The following is a 21,475-nucleotide window of genomic DNA, read 5'->3' as shown; positions in this document are numbered from 1 at the left end:
AGAGCAAAGACATTGAAGCAACATAAATGTTTATTGACAGAGGAATGGATAAAGAACATGTGGTATATATATACAATGGAATATTGTTGTTCAGTTGCTAAGTGGTTTCCTACTCTTTGTAACCCATGGACTGCGGCATGCCAGGCTTCTCTGTCCTTCAGTATCTCACAGAGTCTGTTCAAATTCATGTCCATTGAGTTGGTGATGCTATTTATCTAACCATCTCATCCTCTGTTGCCTTCTCCTTTCGCTTTCAATCTTTCCCAGCATCAGAGTCTTTTACAATGAGTCAGTTCTTCACATCAGGTGGCCAAGTATTGGAGCTTCAGTTTCAGCATCAGTCCTTCCAATGAATATTCAAGACTGATTTCCTTTAGGATTGACTAGATACATCTTTCACTTTCATCAAAAGGCTCTTTAGTTCTGCTGTGCTTTCTGATATAAGGGTGGCATTATCTGCATATCTGAGGTTATTGATATTTCTCCTGGCAATCCTGATTCCAGCTTGTGCTTTATCCAGCCCAGAATTTTGTATGATGTACTCTGCATATAAGTAAAATAAGCTGGGTGACAATATGCATCCTTGATGTACTCCTTTCCCAATTTGGAACCAGTCAGTTGTTCCACGTCTGGTTCTAACTGTTGCTTCTTGACCTGCATACAGATTTCTCAGGAGGCACATAACGTAGTCTGGTGTTCCCTTCTCTTTAAGAATTTTCCACGGTTTGTTGTGACCCACAAAAAGGCTTTAGCAGAGACAATGAAGCAGAAGTAGATGTTTTTTTGGAATTCTCTTGCTTTTTCTATAGTCCAGCGGATGTTGGCAATTTGATCTCTGGTTCCTCTGCCTTTTCTAAATCCAGCTTGAATATCTGGAATTTCTTGATTCATGTACTGTTGAACCCTAACTTGGAGAATTTTGAGCATTCCCTTGCTAGTGTGTGAGATGAGTACAATTGTGGGGTGGTTTGAACATTCTTTGGCATTGCCTTTCTTCGGGATTGGAATGAAAAGTGACCTTTTCCAGTCCTGTGGCCACTGCTGAGTTTTCCAAATTTGCTGGCATATTGAGTGCAGCACTTTCACAGCATCATCTTTTAGGATTTGAAATAGCTTATCTGGAATTCCATCACCTCCACTATCTTCGTTTGTAGTGATGCTTCCTAAGCACTTGAAATATGCTCACCAGAAAAAATTTATTTTCCATATCTCACCATACAGTTGACTCCCTTTACTCATTTCACCACCCCCTCATTTTAGATTTCCTATGCAAAGCATTTCACCTGTCTAATAAGAGTTTTCTCCTTCCTTAATTTTCTTACACTTTTTGGGGGACTGCATTACATGTCCTGCTGGATCTCAAGTTTCCTGACCAAGGATTGAACCTAGGCCCCTGGCAGCAAAAGTCCCAACCACTGAACCACCAGAGAATTCCCAATTTTCTACTTATACCCAATTTTCTACTTTCCTACATAGATTTTTTTTTTCCGTTTTCTTGTTTTACTGCACTAGCCAGAACTTTCAGTGAGCCTGCTTGTCTCGTTCCTAGAAAGGGAAAATTTTCAGTATTACAATATTGAGTATTTTTAAATAATAGCTTTGCTGAGATATAATTTACATATCATTAAATTCACCCTTTTAGAGTACACAATTTAGTGGGTTTTAGTATTTTCATATTTGGGTGATATCACTAATACCTATTTTGGGGACATTTGGGTCACTTTATGAACAAACACTGTACTCATTAGTAGTTACTCCCTATTGTGTCACCCCACTCTAAGTCTCCTCACCCCAACAACCACTCATCTACTTTCTGCCTAGTAGATCTGCCTACTGTGGACACTTCATATGAAAGAGGCATACAATATGTGGCCTCTTGTGATTGGCTTCTTGCACTGAACATAATATGTTTGAGGTTCATCCACGTTGTAGCATGTATCATACCGTTCCTTTTCATTGCTGAATAATATTCCACTGTAGAAACAGACTACACTTATTTTGTCCATTCATCAGCTGGATATTTGAGTTGTTCCCACATTTTGGCTGTTATGAAAAGTGTAGCTTCAAAATTGGTATACAGGTTTTATGTGGATTTATGTTTCCACTTCTCTTGGGTATATAGCTAGGAGTGGAAGCAAGTTATTTTCTGTAGATACGCTGAGAGACTAATGAGTTCTATTCTATTTCTAGTATGTAAAAGCTTTTTTCTTCCTTCTTTAAACATTAAGATGATCATATAATGTTTGGATTTCATCCTTAAATCAACCAGGTATTTGTTGAATAAACCTAGTATTATCATGATATCCTATTTATATATTAGTAGATTTGGTTTGCTAATAATTTAGTTTTCTAAAATCTATGTTCATTAGTGAGACTGATTTATAATTACCCTTTTTTATAATTTTCTTGTCAGGTTATAGTATGGTTATGCTGATCTTAAAGAACTGTTTAGAAGAATGTGTTGATTACTATAAGCCCATAGTAGGGACTTCAGATGACACCAGCCTTGTGGCAGAAAGTGAAGAGGAACTAAAAAGCCTCTTGATGAAAGTGAAAGTGGAGAGTGAACAAGCTGGCTTAAAGCTCAACAATCAGAAAATGAAGATCATGGCATCTGGTCCCATCACTTCATGGGAAATAGATGGGGAAACAGTGGAAACAGTCTCAGACTTTATTTTGGGGGGCTCCAAAATCACTGCAGATGGTGACTGCAGTCATGAAATTAAAAGACGCTTACTCCTTGGAAGAAAAGTTATGACCAACCTAGACAGCATATTGAAAAGCAGAGACATTACTTTGCTGACTAAGGTCTGTCTAGTCAAGGCTATGGTTTTTCCTGTGGTCATGTATGGATGTTGAGAGTTGGACTGTGAAGAAGGCTGAGCACTGAAGAATTTATGCTTTTGAACTGTGGTTGGAGAAGACTCTTGAGAGTCCCATGGACTGCAAGGAGATCCAACCAGTCCATTCTGAAGGAGATCAGCCCGGGGATTTCTTTGGAAGCAATGATGCTAAAGCTGAAACTCCAGTACTTTGGCCACCTCATGCAAAAAGTTGACTCATTGGAAAAGACTCTGATGCTGGGAGGGATTGGGGGCAGGAGAAGAAGGGGACGACAGAGGATGAGATGGCTGGATGGCATCACTAACTCAATGGACGTGAGTCTGAGTGAACTCTGGGAGCTGGTGATGGACAGGGAGGCCTGGCGTGCTGCGATTCATGGGGTCGCAAAGAGTTGGACACGACTGAGCGACTGAACTGAACTGAAGGGACTTCCCTGGTGGTCCACTGGTTGAGACGCTGGACTTTGAATGCCCAGGGCACGTGTTCCCACATGTGATGAAGCAACTTCAGTATGAGTTAGCTGAAAAGGCATTTGACTATGACACTAGGAAGGGATATAGAATAGGCTTGAATTAGAATTAGCAGGCTTGATATGGAATTAGCAGTTACTCCCCATTCTTTCACCCCACTCTAAGTCTCCTCACCCCAAAACTACTCATCTACTTTCTGCCTAGTGGAAAGATAAGTCTTGAGGTAAGATAAGACTCCCATTTCTGAGAGGACCCTCACTTAAAATTTTTAAAATTGAGCTTTATCTGAGTGTTATCTGCAAAGTTGTCATAAAGAACTACAACCTTAAAAGAAAAACTCATTGGTACTTTCTACCACAGAGGTAAAAATACCGAAAAGGAGACTAGTCAAAAATATGTTTTGGAGTTGGAACCTGCAATGGCTGTGCTTATAGCCCGAGTGCTGAAGGACCTGTTAACATCCTGTTTGGTGACCAACACCAAACTGCAGAGCAGCCATCAGAGCCAAGCTTTAGAACATAGTTATGGCTGCAATAATAAAAGGGAGGAGAACACTAATACCAGCATTTTCCATGTGTTGATACTAGTGTGGTTAAAACAGTTTCTGCAGAAGGACTCATGTAACAGTCCATTAACTCCCAAGATTTTAGAGCAGGGACCTCAGAAACTGTATAATCTGGTTCTCTGCAACTTTGCCAGTCTTGGCTACTCCTCTATGCTGCTATTTAAATTATTTCTTTTCTGATTGTTTAAAAATTTTGTTTTTAAAGATTCCTTTTATCTGACCTGGTTATGAAAAGCTCAAAACATCATAATACAGAATTACATACTAAAAATCCTCTCATAATTCCATCACCCAAAGATAACTAACAGTTTGTTATTTATTTCTTCTAATTTTTTCTCTAGGAAGATACTAAATTGTATAAGTTAAAAGAAGGTAACATAATAGCACATGCGCTGCTTTAAAGTTTCTTTCTTCTTCTTGGTAATACTGTGGACAACTATGATGTCTGTATAATAAATAGTTACTTCAGTCTCTCGATGTAACTTTATAACAGCCTACTGTTACTACCCTCTACACTTGGGTATGGGAGAAGGCAACAGCACCCCACTCCAGTACTCCTGCCTAGAAAATCCCATGGATGGAGGAGCCTGGTAGGCTGCAGTCCATGGGGTCGCTGAGGGTCAAACATGACTGAGCAACTTCACTTTCATTTCACTTTCATGCATTGGAGAGGGAAATGGCAACCCACTCCAGTGTTCTTGCCTGGAGAATCCCAGGGACGGGGGAGCCTGGTGGGCAGCCGTCTATGGGGTCACACAGTGTCGGACACGACTGACACGACTTAGCAGCAGTAGAAGCACACTTGGGTACAATGCTTCAAAGTACTTTCCTGGAGGTACACTTATGCAGAGAAAGACATGTTTCTATAATGGATTCCTAGAAGTGGAAGGCTGGGACAGAATATAGCTATTGGTAAGCTGTTCTCAAAAGAATGAGATTCTGTTTGCTCTAAGCAATGTGTCTAATACTGCATGTTATTCACATTTTTTTTCTTCCGAAAACAATGCATATATTTCAAATCAGGCCACATTCTCTTTAAAGACTATTTCAAAAATTTATTTTATTATTTTTGATGCATGCATAGCAAGCAGGGGCTATTCGTCCTTGCAGAACATGGGTTCTAGGTGTGTGGGCTTCGGTAGTTGTGGCTCATAGGCTGTGGTAGTTGTGTCACAACGACTTACTTGTACCACGGCATGTGGAATCTTCCCAGGCCAGGGACTGAACCTGTGTCTCCTGCATTGACAGGGAGATTCTTAATCACTGGACCACCAGGGAAGGCCTGGGTGTGTGTGTGTGTCGCTCAGGCATGTCTGACTCTTTGCGACCCTATGGACTGTATGGAATTCTCCAGGCAAGAATACTGGAGTGGGTTGCCATTTCCTTCTGCAGGGAATCTTCCTGACCCAGGGATCAAACCTGAGTCTCTTGCATTACAGGCAGATTCTTTACCATCTGAGCTATAGGGAAGTTCCTAGGGAAGACCTAAAGACTCTTTTTTTTTTAGAGCAGTTTCAGATGCACAGAAAAACTGAGAGGAAGGTACAGAAGTTTTCCATATATCCCTAGTACTCTCATCACACAGCCTCCCTGATTATCAACATCCCCCAGTAGAGTGGTGCATTTTTTACATCTGATGAACCTATATACAACATAATCACTCAGGTTTATAAGTTACATTAGGGTTCACTCTTGGTGTGCACATTCTGAGTTTAGATAATTGTACAAAGACAATGTATTCATCATTATGATATCATATACAGTATTTCCACTGCGTTAAAAGTCCTCTGTGACTTCACCTATTCATTTCTCTCTGACCCACTCTCCCCACCTGCCCCCATAACAACCCCTGGAAACCACCTTATCATTGTCTTGACAGATTTATCTTTTCCAGAATGTCACATAGCTGGAATCACTAATCAATATGCATTTAAAGTTCCTCCATGTCATTTCATGGCTTAATAGCCTATTTCTTTTTAGCACTAAATAATATCCCATTGTAGGATGTACCACAGTTTATCCATTCACCTATTGAAGGCTGCTTCCAAGTTTTGGCAATTATGAATAAAGCTGCTGTCAACATCTGTGTGCAGGTTTTTGTGGTTTCAACTTATCTGGGTAAATATCAAGGAGCTTGACTGCAGAATTTTTCTAGAAAACTTCCAAACTACCTTCAAAAGAGTCTGTATCACTTAGTATTCCCACCAGCAGTGAACAAGAATTCCTACTGCCCCACATTCTCACTTGCACTTTGTATCCTCACTGTTTTGGTTTTTGCAATTCTAATAGGTGTCTAGTGGCATCTCATTCTTGATTTAATTTCCAAAGCTCTTTTCGGATTGTGTGTAGGTATTCTGGGGGAAGAGACGAGGGGAACTCCTATCTCTAATGTTAGTATCTTCCCAAATATTTGGTAATCCTTGGCTATCTACTTATGTTAGAATCACTGACTAAAAGCTCAGAATGTGTGGGTAGAGATAGTCAACTTAGTGTTTGTACTAGGTTGAGCTAGTTTGGATCCCTTTCCTATTAGACACGCAAGACCAAGTAGATGAGAACATGGGTTCAATATGGAGGTACATGCAATAATACTTGGAACAAATGATGGAGACATCAGGAGGATTGGGGTCATATACCCTGCTTCTGCTGAGTGCAGTTTCCCAATGAATCTCACCATTCCTAAGATCTATAATTTTTAAACTTGGAACACCCATAAAATTATCCTATCTTACACCTGTTTGGGCTATAGTGTCATCTGTCAGACAGAGCCTATGTGCTTTCAGTCTTTAAGGAATTTATCAAAAATTTTGTCTTCTAATAGTACTAATAATTTTGTGGTGCAATACTACATTTTTAAAAGAAAATATAGTTTTTAGTTTTAGGAATTTGGGTGGCCCATGTGCTCAATCTATCATCTTGATTTGATCTATCCAAGTCACATTAAGATTTTGGAAAGACAAAAATGTAGCTCTTCTCTGTCAAGCAATTTAGAGCCCTGAGGTAAAGTAAGAATAAAAAAACCCAGATATTAAAATTACCTAGTCTATGGCAGGCATTTTGTATATGCTATTCATTCTACTTGCACAAAAATTTGAAAGGTAGGTATTACCATCCCAGCTGTATAAAGAATAAACATTAGTTACAAACAGCAGTAATTCATCCAAGGTCCCCCATAAGCAGCACTGTGGGCCAGGAAGCTTGATCTGACTGTAACCTGCTCATTCGCAGATGAAGAAACTGAGGCTGAACTAGATAACTAATTTGCCCTAATCAGAAGCCTCACGGCTCTCTTGCCTATTTTATTATTGTTTAAGGTTGGAAGTTATATAATTTCAGTGACACTAATATATAATGGCTTTTTAAAAATTTATTTATTTTTGGCTGTTCATGGTCTTTGTTACTGTGTGCGGCGGCATGTGGGGTCTTCCTGGATCAGAGATCAAACCCATGTCCACGTGCAGGCAAATTCTTTACCACTGAGCCACCAGGGAAGCCCTGTTTTGGTAGGGAGCTGATTAAAGATTTAAATAACATTAACCCAATTAAGGCATTCCAGGAATGTATAGTCCTCTAACTTGGCAACAATAGCATCTTTGCAGTCTGATAAAGCTCAAGTGACAGGCTAGTATGAATGCTAACATTTTTAATGCAATTAGTCTGTGAAAATCACACATTTCTTAAGCCCCACTTTTGTGCTTCTAACTCCACTTTCTCAGCCTACAGACTAATGTTTCCTGCCCTCCTCCCACCGCCCGCTGCTTTCCATTTTCCCGTGATTTAGAACAAATATTTGCCTTGGTAACCATTTTCCCTAGTTACTCTCTTGGCTGATTTTCTTCACAAAGAACCGAAAGGCATGTAACCCCAAGGGAGGCAGTTATTTTAGATTTCACAAAGAAATCAGTTAACATTTTTCAACCCTCCCTTCTTTGTCTTAAAGAAAGCTCTGGTTTTGTTTCATTTTCATCTGGAGACTTAAATGACACCAAGCAAAGCCTACTTAGTTTAGATTTCCAGGTAAAATATTTAAAATTTTAAGTTTCTACTAAAGCGTGTGGAATGGTTTTACTATTTGGGTGTTTTATGTTGCAAATATGTTTAGCACTTGAGGAAATTAGCTCTTACTAAAAGATTTTTAAAGTTTAAAGTGTACAGTATTTTGTTTACTTGTTTTTTTTTTTTCAGGATGACTACTTCTGAAGTATTTAAAACTTTATGAAATTAGGATTAAATATATTTTTATATGTTTAAATAGAATTACTTGTTCAATAGAAGTATAAGTTGGTTTGAAAATTTCATTCTTTTCTATTTTACAGTCCTAAAGAGCACAAAGGATCGATTAAAAATGTTTTTCATTTTAAGCCTACTAAGTGAAGTTAAAAGGGATAATTAGGTATCTTGTGGCTTTCTGTAGAAGATTAAAATTGAATTTAAACCCTTTTAAAGCTTACTTAAGACAACTGATGAACAACTTTAATGAAAAAAAAAGTTAATCAAGATTTACAGATGATATTTAATGTTGGGATAAACACAAAAAATACTAAAAAGATAATTTTACTTGATCAAAATAATGCCTACAGTGGTTAGACCTACTGTCTCATAAAAGTTTACCTCTAGAAACATATTCACTCAACTATAAAGTAAATATTAAATGCAATGTGAAATTTTATAAATCACTGAAAATAACAAAGGCCTAGGCATCAATGATAAAATTAGTATTGAGAGGTCATTTCATAAAAATCATTTAAACATTTCAATGAGACTATTTAGAGTCTGATGTTGTTAAAATTAAGATAGCTCTGTAAATTTATTTCTGTATATATCTATTTAGGCTTCTGTATAAGCAAAAAATGAGCCAATTTGGGGTGGGGGAGGCAAAGAGAGATAGGTAGGGATAAAGGGGAGAAGGGTGAGCTTGGGCAATACTCTTGTTAAGTTAACAGGTTCAGGGACAACATGATGCCTGAGATACTCATTAAGTTTACCTCCAGAGCCCTTAGGTCCAGGGCCTGTGACTCCTCATAACTCTCACCTACCATAGAATGGAGAGTTACATACCCAACTGTCAACTGTCAAAGCAAGAAAATCTCCGGGTACAGATTTTATGTAGAACACAGAATTTACACTATCTCTCTCTCTCTTGCCACTTAGCAAATTCTATTTCTACCCTGTCTCACGGGCCAACTTTTCATACTGCTTTCCCCTACTGGTGTTATCATTCCTTCCCAACATATTAGCTTGCTCTCTGAATTGACTTTTACAATTTCAGCTGCCAATCAGCTAGGGAATTTGTTCCTCCCTCACATTTTGCAAGTTAGTTTTTTAAAAAACTAATGTAGATTACAAAACATTGTTCTAATATAGTTTCATCTCAATAACCTACAGTAAAGAGTTTGAAATGCCGTAATTAATGTACATATATACTGAAAAAAAGATTGCATGCTGAGGTTAGTTGACATGAAAATACCTTAGAGGCTGCCATTTGTTGAGCTAACATAAGGTGGTGACAAGTTAGCATGTGACCCAAGTACAACCTGACTAGAGGAGGATAATTCTGGTGGATGAAGTTATAAAAAGAACTACCGAGATTCAAGAGGGCAAGCTAAGCAGATATCACTCCTTTCCTCTCACCAAATACCTAGAAATAAGAGAAGATATATTACAAATAAATACACACATGGATATATAGCTATGTAGGAAATAAGAAGGGAAACTTGTGGTGAGACAGAAACCGTGAGGAATCCTTCAAATACAAAGATATGAATGAATTTAAAGAGGAAAAACACAGCCTTGAATAGGTACAGGAAAGAACTGAGTTAAAAGAATGTATGTGGAAAAGAAAGATATCTACTTGGGAGTAAAAGATCCTAAGAAGGATACATAAAGAAGGAAAAAACAAACAAACAAAAAACCCTGTACATTATGTTAAAACCTCTGAATATTAAAAATAAGTTTAAGATCTGAAAAGAACCTCTCCAGAGAGAGGAAATAGGATTTATTACAAAGAGATGAGAATCAGATTCAAGTTAAACTTTTCATCGATAAGAGCAGATATAAAAAACAAATGGAACAATACATGTAAAGCATTGAAGGAAAATGATTTTAAAATAATTCTACTTCCAACTAAACAAAATGATATTTTCTGACATAAAATAATTAAAATTTACAACCCAAAACATTCGCTCAAAGAAAGAGGATATATTTTCAGCGAAATAAAACTAATCTGAGGGGACTTCTGACTCTCATAATTGCGGTCTAGGCAATTGAGACTGCTGAGAATTATTTTTTAAAAAAGTAGGAAAAATAACAGGGCCAATATTTAGGACAAAACTAAAATCCAAAGAGCTTTTCTTCTGGAGCCATCTGTGGAACCAAAAGAGGTGACTGAGAAGCTTAGTATAGCTTTAAAGCAGCTGCTCAAGTCATGACAGAAACAAAACTCAAGGAAAGGAGCAGGAAATAGCAGGGGTGGTAGGGAAAAGTGATGCTGATGAAATCACCAGGCTTTGGTTTGGGACCTAAAATATAATGATTATAACTAGATATAGTGAAACTCAGCTTCAAATCATGCAATTTATGATAGTACACTTAATTTCATGTTTGAATGTAAATTCTTTTAGGATAAATAATACATCATTATAGGCTTCAAAGTATTTTCATAATTTTTCATATGTAATGGCTGGCAGTCAAATACCATCAGGCATAAGAAGAAACAGAAGAAAATGGCTAAAAACCTAAAAAGAAATAACAGACAATAGAAATAGACATATAAAAGTTCCCAAAATGGAGTTGTCAGACTCAGACTTAAATAAATGTGAGTACCATGTGGAAAACATGAAAGATTAAAAATTTCAGTAGAGAATCAGAAAGAATAAAAACCCCAAAAGCTAAGAAACCACAAAAACAGAAACAAGGAAGTCAATGGATGGATTCAATAGTGGATAAACCACAGCTGAACAGATAGTAAATGGAAAAGAGGTTAGTGGAATAACCAGGATCAATCACAGGGTGACAGAGGAAGAAAAATATGAGAGAAAGTGACATTAAAGACAATGAGAAGACTGCCATACACGTGGGCTTCCCTGGTGGCTCAGACGGTAAAGCCTCTGCCTGCAATGCGGGAGACCTGAGTTGATCCCTGGGTCAGGAAGATCCCCTGGAGAAGGAAATGGCAACCCACTCCAGTACTCTTGCCTGGAAAATTCCATGGATGGAGAAGACTGGTGGGCTACAGTCCATGGGGCCGCAAAGAGCTGGACACGACTGAGCAACTTCACTTCACTTCATCATACATGTTGGAGAAGGAAATGGCAACCCATTCCAGTATTCTTGCCTGGAGAATTCCATGGACTGAGGAGCCTGGTGGGATACAGTCCATGGGATCGCAAAGAGGTGGACACGACTGAGTGACTAATACATCATACATGTCATTGTAGTTCTAAAAATAAAAAGGAGAGAGAAGCAGGAGAGCATTATTTGAAGAGGTAAGGGCTAAGAAGTTTCCAAAGTTGATGAATATAAGATCACAGATTCAAAAAGTGCTATGAATCCCAATAGAGAATATCTTAAAAGCAGCCAAAAAAAGTTACCTTTAAAGGAAAAATATTTAGATTGACAGATGACTATTCAATACAAAATATGGAAAAAAGAAGACATTGGAGAGAAATCTTCAAAATGCTACAACACTTGTTAACCTAGAATTCCACATACAGTAAATACATTCTTTCAGAATGAACATAAAATATGAATATTTTCATATAAACAAACATACAAAGGAACTGGTCACCAGTTGTCCTGCACTAAAGGAATTACTAAAAAGTATTCTTCAATTAGGAAGAAAATAATCCTGATAGAAGACTGGAGACACAGGAAGAAATAAGGAGAAAGAAAAAGGATAAATATTCACATAGATCTAAACTAGTGGTTCTTAACTGGAGGCAGACTGATTCTTTCCATCTCCCAAGACACATATGGTAATATTTGAAGATATTTTTGGTTGCTATAACTGAGAGGAAGGTGGTAGTGGTATCTGGTAGAAGCCAGGAATGCTACTAACTATACAAGGGCCAGCTCCCCCCTCCACTACAAAAAAGAATTATCTGAAACAAATGTTAATACTGCTAAGATTGAGAGAGCCTGATCTAAATGAACTGTGAGCATAAAATCATCATCTTCGTCTTTTGAATAAAGAACTAACATATGTAACAAAAGTAGTAGATGTGCCAGAATGAGATTAGTAAAGTTAAAGTTGTCCAGGAATAGGCAAAGGTACTAATTTATAATGGACTTGATAAGTCAAGGATGTATGTGGTAATCTCAGAATATAAAAGGAAAAAGTATATAATTACTAATGGAGTAATAAAAACAAAGCAGCAAAAACCAAGTAAGCAAGAATGAAAAAAAATTAAAAACACAGAACATGCAGGACAACTAGAAAACAGATAGTTGGAAAATAGATTTCAATCCAAAGATATCAAATGTTACAACAAATACAAATAGACAAAATATTCAATTAAAAGATCAAAGATAACAATTGTCATATCACACTAAAAATGATATGCTAATAGAAAGTATATTGAAAATATGAAAGGCTGAAAGTAAAATAATGCAAAATATATTAACCAACCAGGGATTGAACATGGGCCACTGGCAGTGAAAGGGTGGAGTAACAACCACTGGGTTGCCAAGGAATTCTCACAGGAGTGTTTATAATAAAAGAAAAATGAAAAAAAAAATTTAAATATCCATCACCAAATTGTTACATAACTTATGGAATGAAAATAGAGTGCACAGACCATAAGCATTTACAAACACTGCTATATATGTCCATATGACCACAATTTATTACTGAATGGAAAGAAAACAGGTTGTATTAAAACATATAGAATAGTTCATTTATATTTAAATATATATATTCATACATATTTAGGAGGCATCTTGAAAGATACTCTTAAAACTAGCGGTTGGGAAACTATGGCCCACAGGCCAAATCTTGTTTTTCAAAGTGCCATCAGAACATAGTTGTGGCCATCCATTTACTTCTTGTCCATTGCTATTTTGGGGTACAATAACAGAGCTGAGTAGTTTCAACAGAGATTGTTGTCTTGCAAAGCTGAAAATGTTTATTCTCTGGACCCTGAAGAAAAAGTATGCCTACCCTTGTAATAAACTATGAATTATGGTTAAGGCAACTTGTCTTTTATGCCTACATATCATTTTGAGTTTTTAAAAACTATGTACTATTTTTAGAAACTTAAACACATCTTTAAAAGCATTGATAAAAAAGATTAAGAACTCAGAGGAAAGATAACTGTAAATGTAGCTTTTATCTTTAAACCTCTTATGAGCCATGACGTGACCAACAACAAATTGTAGCTCAGTCTAAGGAAGACTTTTCTGGCAGAACAGTTTGAACATGGATGATAAAGAATTTCCCATTAATGGAAAAGCAGGTGACTTCAAAGATTCATTCAAAATCTAAGTTCTATAGAGTGAAGCACCATTATAAATGATACAGATTGCAAGGAAACAGAAGCATCACCTGAGCACAATGAAAACAAAAACTGAAAGTAGGATCATAAATAAAGGAACATGCAATTCTGATTAAATGAGCATATAAGCATATTACAGAGATGTTGTGGATTTGATTAGACAACCAATAAGGGAAGTCACACATTTCTTTTGTTTGTTTTCAAGTGCATAAAAATTATATTCACTGTACACTGTAGTCTATTAAGTGTGAAACAGCATTATGTCAAAAAAAAATATTGCTATTGTTTAGTTGCTAAATCATGTCTGACTCTTTGCGATCTCATGGACTGTCTCCAGGCTTCTCTGTCCATGGGATTTCCCAGCAAAGAATACTGGAGTGGGTTACCACTTTCTTCTCCAAGGGATCTTACTGACCCAGGGATCAAACCTGTGTTTCCTGCATTAGCAGGTGAATTCTTTACCACTGAGCCAGCAGGGAAGCCCTGGAGGCAAAATACTTTATTGCTAAAATATTCCGTCCACTTTTTTTTTTTTGATTAGTGTTACCAAGGTATATTTTCCATGTTTGTAATTTTAACCTATTTGTATTTTTATTTAGCATGAGTTTCTTATAGGCAGCATAGAGTTGGGTCTTAATTTTAAAAAATTCTACTTGGATAGCCTCTTCCTTTTAATTGTAGCAGTTAATGAATCCACATTCAATATGATTTACAGGTGGCTCAGTGGTAAAGAATCCGCCTGCCAATGCAGGAGACGCTGGTTCTATCTCTGGGTTGGGAAGATCCTCTGGAGAAGGGAATGGCAATTCACTCTAGTACTCTTAACTGGAATATCCCAAGGATAGAGGAGCCTGGTGGGCTACAGTCCACAGGGTTGCAAAGAGTCAGACACGACCACGTGACTGAGCACAACACATAGCACATGTAAAGTTTTGGATTATTTTTATTTTTCCACTTTATCATCTTTATTGGCTTATTAGCTATAACTCTTCTTGTTTAGTGGTTAAAAAAAAAACATGTGGTCACTCAGTCGTGTCCGACTCTGTGACCCCATGGACTGTAGCCTACGAGGCTCCTCCATCCATGGGATTCTCCAGGCAAGAGTACTGGAATGGGTTGCCATTTCCTTCTCCAGGGGATCTTCCTGACCCAGGGATCGAACCCGGGTCTCCTGCATTGCAGGCAGATGCTTTACCCTCTAAGCTATAGGGCATATAGTATGTATCTTTAACTTATTACAGTTTACCTTCAATTGATATTCCACTTTACTTATAAGTACATTACAACAGTATATTTACACTTTCTCCTTTCTGCTTCTGTTGTCATACATTTCACTTTCACTTGATAGAAATCCCCAAAATGGTATTATATTAACACAACTGTTAAACAGATGACTGTATTAAACAATAATTTTTAAAAGAGGTTTAAAAGTAAAAGAGTACTTATCCATTTGTATGCCATTTCCTGTGGCTTCATTCCTTTGTGTAGCTCCATAATTCCATCTAATATAATTTTCCTTATATGTTAGCATTTTTTATAGTGCATTTCTGCTGGTGATTAATTCCTTCAGCTTTTCTATGTCTGAAAAAGTCTTTATTTTGCCTGTGTTTCTGAGACATTTTCACTGAGTATACAGCTCTAAGTAGGGACTTCCCTGGCAGTCCAGTGGTTAAGAGTTTGCCTTTCAATGTAAGGGGTACTGGCTCAAATCCTGGTCAGGGAGCTAAGAGCCTACATGCCTCTTGACCAAAAAATCAAAACATATAAGAGAAACAATATTGTAATAAATTCAATGATGACTTTAAAGGATTCTGTTTATTTTTTCCCCCAAAACCTAAAAGCTATTGCTCCATTGTCTTCTGGCTTGTACTCTTTTGAATGAAGTTTTTTATCCTATTCTTATGTTTTTTTCTCTGGTTACTTTTAAGATACTCTTATTACTGGTTTAAAAGCAATTTGATTATGAAGATTATTTGACATAATTTTCTTCATATTTCTTACTTTGGGGGTTTATTGATATTGGATATGTGGCTTTATAATTTTCTTCATATCTGGGAAAAGACCAGGCTTTATTTCTTCAAACACAGTCCTTCAGGGGCTGGAACTGGATGTAAACTGATCTGCTTAAAGTTGCCCAACAATTTGATGATATTCCGTTCATGTTTTTTACTGGTCTTGTGTGTGTGTCTGTTTCATTTTATGTAATTTCTATGACTATATTTTCCACTTTACTATGGTGTCTAATGTCCTATTCATCCCTTGCAGTACAGTTTATTCTCTCACATTGTATTTTATATCTTTATAAGTTCATTTGGATTTCTTTAAATATCTTTCCTCTACCTTCCTGAACATACAAATTATAGTTTTAACAACTTTGAAATTAAAGTTTTTATATCTTTTAATGACCTATTTAATAATTATGTCAGCTGTGCTATGGATGTGTTTCAATAGATTGATTTTCCTCATCATTATGGGTCAACAATTCCTGTTTTGTGCCTGGTAAATTTTTGCTGACTTTCCCAACCCTTGCTGGGTGCTCTGGGACATGGTTAAGTTGTTGCATATAGTTTGATCCTTTCCAGAAGGCTTGCTGTTCATTTCTGTTAAATGTGATCAGATCAGCCATTAGCCCAGAGTAAATTGTTTTCTTTGATGTGCCAATGCCCTTCTGAGTATTCTGCCTGATGCCCTTTGCAGTACGGGTTCTCCACTATGACTGGTGGACACACAGAGTCTGCCTGGTCTTTTCTAGCCCAAAGAATTTTTTTTTTTGTCATTTGTGGTAGTTCTTTCTTCAGTGTTGAGTAGTCTACTCAAACAAATGTGTTAGTCAGTACTCAGTTGAAGAATTGGCATCTTTGGAAGGCTTTCTCAGGGTTGCTCTCACCTCTCTGTGCTCTGCTCTGCAAATTCTTGCCTCTCTGGGACCCCAGGTTTTGTTTCTTCAGCTCTGGGAGATTGTGAGGCTCTGCTTGGGTCTTCACCTTGGGCTTCAGCCTGGGAAGGAACTCCCTCTAGGCAGTGTGCAGGAGATTAATTTGGATCTTCCCCCTCTCAGAGATTTCTGTTTTGTGTTACTCCATGTTTATGGTCTGAAAAAGTGTTCATTTCTCAAACATGTTTTTCAGCTTTATCATGTACCGGGCCCTGTGCTGCTCTTAAGACCAGTTGATTAAGTTACTTTGTCTCTCTTACCTCTTTATAACTGGTATTAGTTTGCTATTATTCTTATATGATGAAATTATGCTGCTTCCTTCCCAACAAAGAAAATTATAACACTAGAGAATAAAAGAATAGAACAGAAGAGCTGGGAAAATAAGTTGTGGATGACGTTAGTCACAGAATGACTTGGCAGACAGGTGGAGAGAAATCTCCCAAGTAACCTCTGGAAACCTACAACACAGTGGTCCAGAAAGGGGCTGCCAAATTACTGCCTAGGGGCTAAGTCTGACCCACTGCCTGTTTTTGTAAATAGAGTTCTATAGGAACACAGCCACAACCACTTGTGTACATATTGTCTACTCCCATATTACAAGAGTTGAGTGGAGTAGTTATGACAAAGAATGCATGGCCTGTAAAACCTAAAATATTTACTATCTGGCTCTTTATAGACAGAAGTTTGCTCATGCCTGTTCTATAAAGATAAAGATAAAATACTACAATTTCTTTGGACTTCCACAGTAGTACGGTGGTTAAGAATTTGCCTGCCAATACAGGGGACATGGGTTAGATCCCTGGACCAGGAAGATTCTGCATGCCAAGGAGCAACTAACCCGGCATCCCACAACTGCTGGGCTGGCGCTCTAGAGCCCACGAGCCACAACTTCCCTAGAGCCTGCACACCACAACTACTGAGCCCGTGTGTTGGAACTACTGAAGCCTGAGCACCTAGAGCCTGTGCTTCGCAACAAGAGAAGCCAACACAATGATAAGCCTGTGCACTGTAATGAGCAGTAGCCCCCGCTCACCTGCAACTAGAGGAAGCCTCCATGCAGCAATGAGGATCCAGTGCAGCCAAACAAAAACAAAAACCTTTGATTCTGACAGAAAAATTCTAAATTCTGTCTTGGCAGTAATAGTATAGCATTGAGCCCATATATCTATGTTTTATTTCTCAAAGACTTGCTGCTGAGGGATATAGGCAATTATAAGCCAACTTCTAGAGGTAAAAAATTTAGTCACTAACTCCAAAATTCTGTTTCATTTTCATCCTAGGAGTCAAATGGTGAAAAAGAAAGCATGAAGTTTTCAAGCTTGTATTGTTTCCTTCTGCTTCTCATTTTTCAAACTGACTTTGGACAAAATGAAGAAACTTCTAGGAGGCAAAGAAGGAAGATGTATTATAGAAGACTGAGAAAAAGTTCCTTGCCCACCCACAGATCTGTTAGACAGCTTGGAATTCAACAGATGAAGACAGTTACACCTGCAGCAAAACTTCCCATAATTAACTTGGATTACAGTATTGAGGAAAAATTTGAATCTTTTTTAAGTGTTCCTGGAGTAGAATCAAGCTATAATGTGTTACCAGGTAAGAAAATAGTAGGAGAGAGGAAGAGAGAGAGAACCTCCATGAAGAAAATTTTTAAAAACTCAAGTTATTATTTTTAATTTAATCTATAAAGATAAATTTTGAAGTAATTAAAAAATCATTTATAGAATATACTTATAAAATTATTGGAAATAAGAAAAACATTACTTATTCCACAACTATATTTATAAAACCATACTTACTATTTGGTTTATTATTTCCAGTCTGTTTACTATGCCATGTATTTTAAATAGTTGTACTTCCCTGGTGGCTCAGATGGTAAAGCATCTGCCTACAATGCGGGAGACCTAGGTTCAATCCCTGGGTTGGGATGATCCTCTGGAGAAGGAAATGGCAACCCACTCCAATACCTTTGCCTGGAAAATCCCATGGGCGGAGGAGTGTGTTAGACTACAGTCCTTGGGGTTGCAAAGAGTCGGACACGACTGAGTGACTTCACTTCACTTCAATCCTACTATAGTAATACATGTATCATTTATCACGATAGGTTATCTAGGATATAGAAATAAATGATTCAGATGAGTCTACGAACTCATGACTATTAAATATTTTCAACCAAATATGAAGTTAAGCCACTGAATTTATTTTATATAGATCAAATTACAGAATGTTTTTCCTGAATTTTTCAAGTTTGAAAAGATTGGAAATTCTTCCAAAGATTTCAACTAGGCATTTTAAACACTAATATGTAATGGTCCGCATTTTTCCAGGTTTGGAAGGAAAAAGTAATTATATTATACGTATGTTATCATTACATAAAAGTCTCAGAAGACAAAAGAAAATATTACCACATAATGTTCTGTGACCAATACTTCATATTTGTCTCAAGAGAACCAAATACTTTTAAATGATGTTATTTCCATGAAGCTAAGAGAAATAACATACAATTATGATGAAAATAGACAATTTAGGTCATATTTACAACATGATTGGAGAGAAGAAAGAGTCTCAAGGCAGGGAATCTAAAATGATAATTATAGTGTACCCATAACTCTTAAAGAATGATGAAGTCAATTTCTTTAATTATGTGGAAAGATATCTAAGCTATAATAACAGAAAAGAAAAAGATTGAAAAGCAGTATGGATAATGTGATCTCAAATCTGTTTTAAAAATATACAATATAGGGTGATGTGTATAAAGTATAGACAATGTATACGAAACATTTCTAAATTGTCCTAAAATGTTTTTCAGTAGTCTGGAAAACAGACTTTTAAAAAATTGTGATAAAATACACATAACATAAAACTTATCATTTACCCATTATATAGTGTACAATTCAGTGACATTTAGTATATTCACAATATTGTACAACCATCACCACTACCTAGTTCCTGAACATTTTCTTCACCCTAAAAGAGAACTGCATACATATAAAGCACGTACTCCCCACTTTCTCCTACCCACCCCTCCCTAGCAAGTCCCTGGCAATCGTTAATCTTTTTATCTCTATGAATTTGTCTATTCTGTATATTTAATATGAAAGGAATCCTATAATACATGGCCTTTTATGTCTGACTGCTTTCACTTGGCCTAGTGTTTTCAAGGTTCACTCATGTAGTATGTACTTCACTCTTTTTTATGGCCGAATAATATTTCACTGCAGAGAAACACCATGTTTTGTTTATCCTTTCACCCACTGATGGATAACTGTGCTGTTTCTACCTTTTGGCTACTGTGAATAGGACAGCTATGAATATTTGTGTACAAGTTTCTATCTGAATTCCTGTTCCCTTAGATATAAACCTAGAGATGAATAGGGCTAACACAGTGGTGTGGGAGAGAAGGAGACAGATGTGAGCTCTCACTTGAGGGGACAGTGGCTCATCAAATGGAGAAGAGTTATCAGGACTAACATTAGGATTAGAAGGAAAACATCACCTCTAATACTCAAATTGGCTGTCTAATGGCCTGCTTAGTTGACACACTTATCCATGTATGAAGAGAGAATAAATACTAAAACTCACTGTACTGTGCACTTTAAAAGGGTATTAGAACTGTATTTCAACAACATAACAATTCTTAAAACAGAGATAGCTGCAATGTATCATTGAGACTTCAATGCCAGAAGCACCACAAGCATATAGCCTAATTTCACCTCTCCATCTGCACACTGCGAAGGGTACAGTGTGGGCTGGCTCATCATTAGTGCTGCTCTGGTTCTCTGCTCTCTGGCATGTTATGGAACTATACTGCTTTTTCTCTTCTGAAGTTAGATGCAGCCATATAATTTGCCTTGGTTCAATGTAATTAGATACTTTTAGAGCTTGTGTGTTATTTGCAATCTCACATTCCCACTGCTGTGGCCATCAGGGTAGCCTGCTTGGAGACGAAGCCTATCGTTTGTCTTGACAAACAATATCTACATTGGATATCCAGCATGAACAAGAAATAACTGAGATTTGAGGGTTATTTGTCACCATTATATAGCTCAGCCATCCTGACAGATGCAGGATGGAAAGCACAATTTAGAGTCAAGTTACCATGAGGAGGTCCACTCAGGTTCACTCAGAGAAGTAAGAGGGCTTGAGAGTACATGTGAAAAGCACTTCAAGGGGTTACATGTGTAAGACACTTTTACCCTATGTATGAGTGAACATATAATGTTATTCTTATGTGGCTCTATCACTCTGTGCTTCACATTGGGCTCACTTCCATTCAAAGGTGCTAGTGATCAGACAAGGAATTTAAATGTTACTGTTCTCTTCTAGGAAAGAAAGGACACTGTTTGGCAAATGGGATGATTATGTATAACAAAGCTGTGTGGTCTCCGGAGCCCTGTACTACCTGTCTCTGCTTGAATGGAAAAGTCCTTTGTGATGAGACCAAGTGCCACCCTCAGATGTGCCCCCAAACAATTATACCTGAAGGAGAATGCTGCCCTGTCTGCTCTGATACTGGTACAAATATTTAGCCCAAACAAAATATCCCACATGACTTAGTCTTTAACTTTCATTTGCTTTTATTTCATCACTACCTTAAATTTTATTTTTTTAAAAGGATATTTCTTAAAAAAAAAAATACTTGTTTATTTGGCTGTGCCAGGTCTTAGTTGCAGCAGGTGGGTTCTTTATTCCTGCAATGAGGGATCTTTTTTAGTCATGGCATGCAAACTCTTAGTTGCAGTGTGTGTGGGATCTAATTCCCTGACCAGGGATCAAACCTGGGCCCCTTGCACTGGGAGTGCAGTCTTAGCCACTGGACCACCACAAAAGTCCTTATCTTAAATTTTAAATAATGATAAACTAGTCAGCAGGGTACTTAAATATTGGCACAGTGATGATAAACAAGGAAATTACTTGGGAGATTATATCAGAGGAGAGAAATAAAAGACAGTGGTTTTAGAGTTTTAGCTCAATTTGAACTTGGCCCAGATCACATTCCACACTTGACTCTCAGCATTACAGATGGAGTGACAGAATTTACACAGTAAACAGCTCCCACATTCTTAGTCGGTGTGAAGAGCTCTGTTTAGTTCCTTATATGCATTGTCTCAATTCAACTCAATGCACTTACAGTTATCAACCCAAATAAAGAACTCAAGGTGAAGAAAGGGGG

General features: G+C 37.3%; 2 protein-coding genes across 3 annotated transcripts in view; one reads left to right on the top strand and one right to left on the bottom strand.

Annotated features, from left to right (window-relative positions):
• LOC120867416 (centromere protein P) overlaps positions 1 to 21,475 on the bottom strand; it is a 236,777-nt gene that overhangs the window by 30,904 nt on the left and 184,398 nt on the right. The window lies entirely within an intron of this gene.
• The window catches only part of ECM2 (extracellular matrix protein 2), a 40,171-nt gene continuing 26,388 nt past the window's right edge, over positions 7,693 to 21,475 (top strand). Inside the window, exons 1-3 of one of the 2 annotated variants that reach the window (XM_040245762.1) lie at positions 7,693 to 7,896; positions 17,586 to 17,898; positions 20,629 to 20,817. In XM_040245762.1, the coding sequence (XP_040101696.1) occupies positions 17,610 to 17,898; positions 20,629 to 20,817 (478 nt within the window). In that variant the 5' untranslated portion in view covers positions 7,693 to 7,896; positions 17,586 to 17,609. The remainder of the gene's footprint in view (positions 7,897 to 17,585; positions 17,899 to 20,628; positions 20,818 to 21,475) is intronic. The other variant, XM_040245753.1, reaches the window with a different exon arrangement.

The sequence above is a fragment of the Oryx dammah genome, unplaced genomic scaffold (genome assembly GCF_014754425.2).
Source record: "Oryx dammah isolate SB20612 unplaced genomic scaffold, SCBI_Odam_1.1 HiC_scaffold_1, whole genome shotgun sequence".
Lineage (NCBI taxonomy): Eukaryota > Metazoa > Chordata > Mammalia > Artiodactyla > Bovidae > Oryx > Oryx dammah.
This window is presented reverse-complemented; position numbering and strand designations above follow the sequence as displayed.